The sequence below is a fragment of the Hippopotamus amphibius genome, chromosome 5, assembly GCF_030028045.1.
Source record: "Hippopotamus amphibius kiboko isolate mHipAmp2 chromosome 5, mHipAmp2.hap2, whole genome shotgun sequence".
Taxonomy (NCBI): Eukaryota; Metazoa; Chordata; class Mammalia; order Artiodactyla; family Hippopotamidae; genus Hippopotamus; species Hippopotamus amphibius.
Window position 1 is genome coordinate 66,598,757 of NC_080190.1, and position 2,688 is coordinate 66,601,444.

At 59.0% G+C, this 2,688-nt stretch overlaps 1 protein-coding gene across 1 annotated transcript; it reads left to right on the plus strand.

Annotated features, from left to right (window-relative positions):
• Positions 1-1,065: 1,065 nt before the first annotated feature.
• NEUROG3 (neurogenin 3) lies at positions 1,066-1,842 on the plus strand. The gene has a single exon (XM_057737219.1). The coding sequence runs from the start codon at positions 1,098-1,100 to the stop codon at positions 1,743-1,745; it is 648 nt and encodes a 215-aa protein (XP_057593202.1). The 5' UTR covers positions 1,066-1,097; the 3' UTR covers positions 1,746-1,842.
• Positions 1,843-2,688: the final 846 nt, after the last annotated feature.

Consider the following 2,688-nt stretch of genomic DNA (forward strand, 5'->3'; position numbering starts at 1 on the left):
TCAGCACCTACATCGAAGGAGTGTGGGGCGTCATCTTAGGGCACTGTGGGGGCTCCTCATCCCCAGGCAAAGTCTCTAAGTAGCAGGGACAGGATCTCTCTCTGTGCTCACCTTGTCCCTCCTCCCCAAATGGAGAGGGTCAGTGAAACACCACCCTCTGCATATTTGCTAACCTGACCCATAGCGGAGGAGAGCAGAATGGCACTAGGAATTAGTGGATGCTGCTCCAAGCTGATAGTCAGGACACCTGGCACCTTGTTCTTTCAGAGTGATGTGGGGCAAGCTGCCTCCTTTCTCAGCCTCACTTTCCCCTTGTAAAACACACGGGGATTGACCTACCCTACTGGCTTCCCAAATCCCCCTTCAGGGTACAAAGAAAGGGTCTGGACAGATACCAAGGAAAACCAGAATAGGAGCAAAGCGGTTTGGGGCCGCCAGACGCCAGCTAGACGAGGCCCTTCTCTCTGGGCGAGGCTCTTTGAGGAACCGAGAGTTGCTGGGACAGAGCCCGCGGGGAGAAAGCAAACAGAGCGGCGTTCCCCTCCCCCGACCCCAGCCCTTTGTCCGGAATCCAGCTGTGCCCCGCGAAGGGCGGAGCGGGCTCGCGTGGCGCGGCCCCCTGGCCCGGGCGCTGATTGGACAGCGGCGCGGGCAGCAGCGGGGCAGGCACGCTCCCGGCCCGGGCGCAGCAGATAAAGCGTGCCAAGGGGCACACGACTTGCGGCTCAGAAAATCCGCAGGATCTCGCAGCCGCGCCAAGAGAGAGCAACAGAAGCCCGGGACCCTCTTTACACTTTTCTTCTCTGGGGCCGGAGAAACTTTCCAGCGGCGGCGCCTGCTTCTCAGCTGAACTTGCAGACAAAAAAGCCAGCTCAGCTCGCCGCTGCTCTCACTGCCTACCGCTCTCTACCCCTTTGCGCCCTACAACAAGGTAATGCCTGGAGTCACAGAGCCATGGGCGGAAGGGAAAAGGGGTCCTCTGGTCTCGCGGGAGGGTGTCGCTTTCTCTCGTTTTTTTCCCCCACCTGGCCCCAGGACTGGGAACTGTACCCGGGTGATCGACCCACTCTTACCCTTACCTCTCACCCCGCCGCAGGATGGCGCCTCATCCCTTGTGTGCGCCAGCTGTCCAAGTGACCCATGAGACGGAGCAGCCCTTCCTGGGCGCCTCGGAAGACGAAGTGAGCTGCGTTGCATCAGCTCCGCCCAGCCCCACTCGCGTGCAGGGGAACTGCGCCGAGACGGAAAGGGGCGGCTGCCGAGGGGCCTCGAGGAAGCTCCGGGCGCGGCGCGGAGGGCGCAGCCGCCCCAAGAGTGAGCTGGCTCTGAGCAAGCAGCGACGGAGCCGGCGTAAGAAGGCCAACGACCGCGAGCGCAATCGGATGCACAACCTCAACTCTGCTCTGGACGCGCTGCGCGGCGTCTTGCCCACTTTCCCGGACGATGCGAAGCTCACCAAGATCGAGACGCTGCGCTTCGCCCACAATTACATCTGGGCGCTGACGCAGACGCTGCGCATAGCGGACCACAGCCTCTACGGGCTGGAGCCGCTTGCGCCTCCCTGCGAGGAGCTGGCCAGCCCGGACGGCGGCTCCCCTGGAGACTGGGGCTCGCTCTATTCCCCGATCTCCCAGGCGGGCAGCCTGAGCCCTGCCGCCTCGCTGGAGGAGCGTCCCGGCCTGCAGGCGCCTGCTTCCCCTGCCTGCCTGCAGCCTAGCGCCCTGGCTTTTTCAGACTTTCTATGAAGGGGCCTGTCCGCCGCTGGGCAGTGGGTGCTGGGAGAAAGGGAGGGGGCGGAAGACGTCGGAGATGCGCGGCGAAGGCCGCCAAGGGTACTTGCTCCTTCTGCCTCTGGTTCGCTGACCCCTGGCGCGCCCAGGCACCCAAGAGGGTGGCAGGCCGGGTTCAATACTTTGGTCTCTTCCGCTGCCCGCGCGTGTGGGCACTGCAGGCTCCGCGCGTTTTAGGCCCTCTCCCTGTGGCCACCCCCAAAATCTCGGGCAAAAAACAAAACAAAACAAAAAACCGAAAAAGAACAAAAACAAAAAAAAGACGAGAATGATAGCACTACACAGCAGGATACACCCACAGTCTCCACCACCCTACCCTCACTGAAGTCTGTCTGCCAGTGTGTCTCTTACCACTCCTCCCACAATGTGACTTAATCCAATATTTGGTCTCTCAGCGCTTACTCCTGTTGCCCAGCGTGTCTTCTTCAAAGATGCCGCTGACCTCCTCTAGTCCCTATCAAGCTCTGGGGTTTGGGCTTCTCCACTCTGCCTTAATCCACGAAGGCGATCCTCTGCCTTCTCCTTGTGCACTTTTCTGGAGCCATTGCCCTCCCAGGGGCAAGAGAGGAGGCTAGGAACTGGGAAAGCGGAAAGCGCCAGCTCGGCTGGGGGAGCGCCTCCTTCACCACCACCCTGCAAACTAAAGCGCCCTTGTCTTTTTTTTTAATCAATTTGTAAATTACGTGATATCTTTTGAAATGAATTTTTGTCTGATAAATTATATGGCCCCTCCCCAGTTTTACATGTTTGTATTTATTGATGAGATTTCACAGTGGGAAAAGTCTTTATTTTGTACATAAGATTATTTAGGGACTGGTGAATGAGATTTTGAGCCAATAAAAACGGACTCCCAAGAAGCCTGAGTAAGGTAACTTGATGGTGCAGAGGGGAGGGCCCA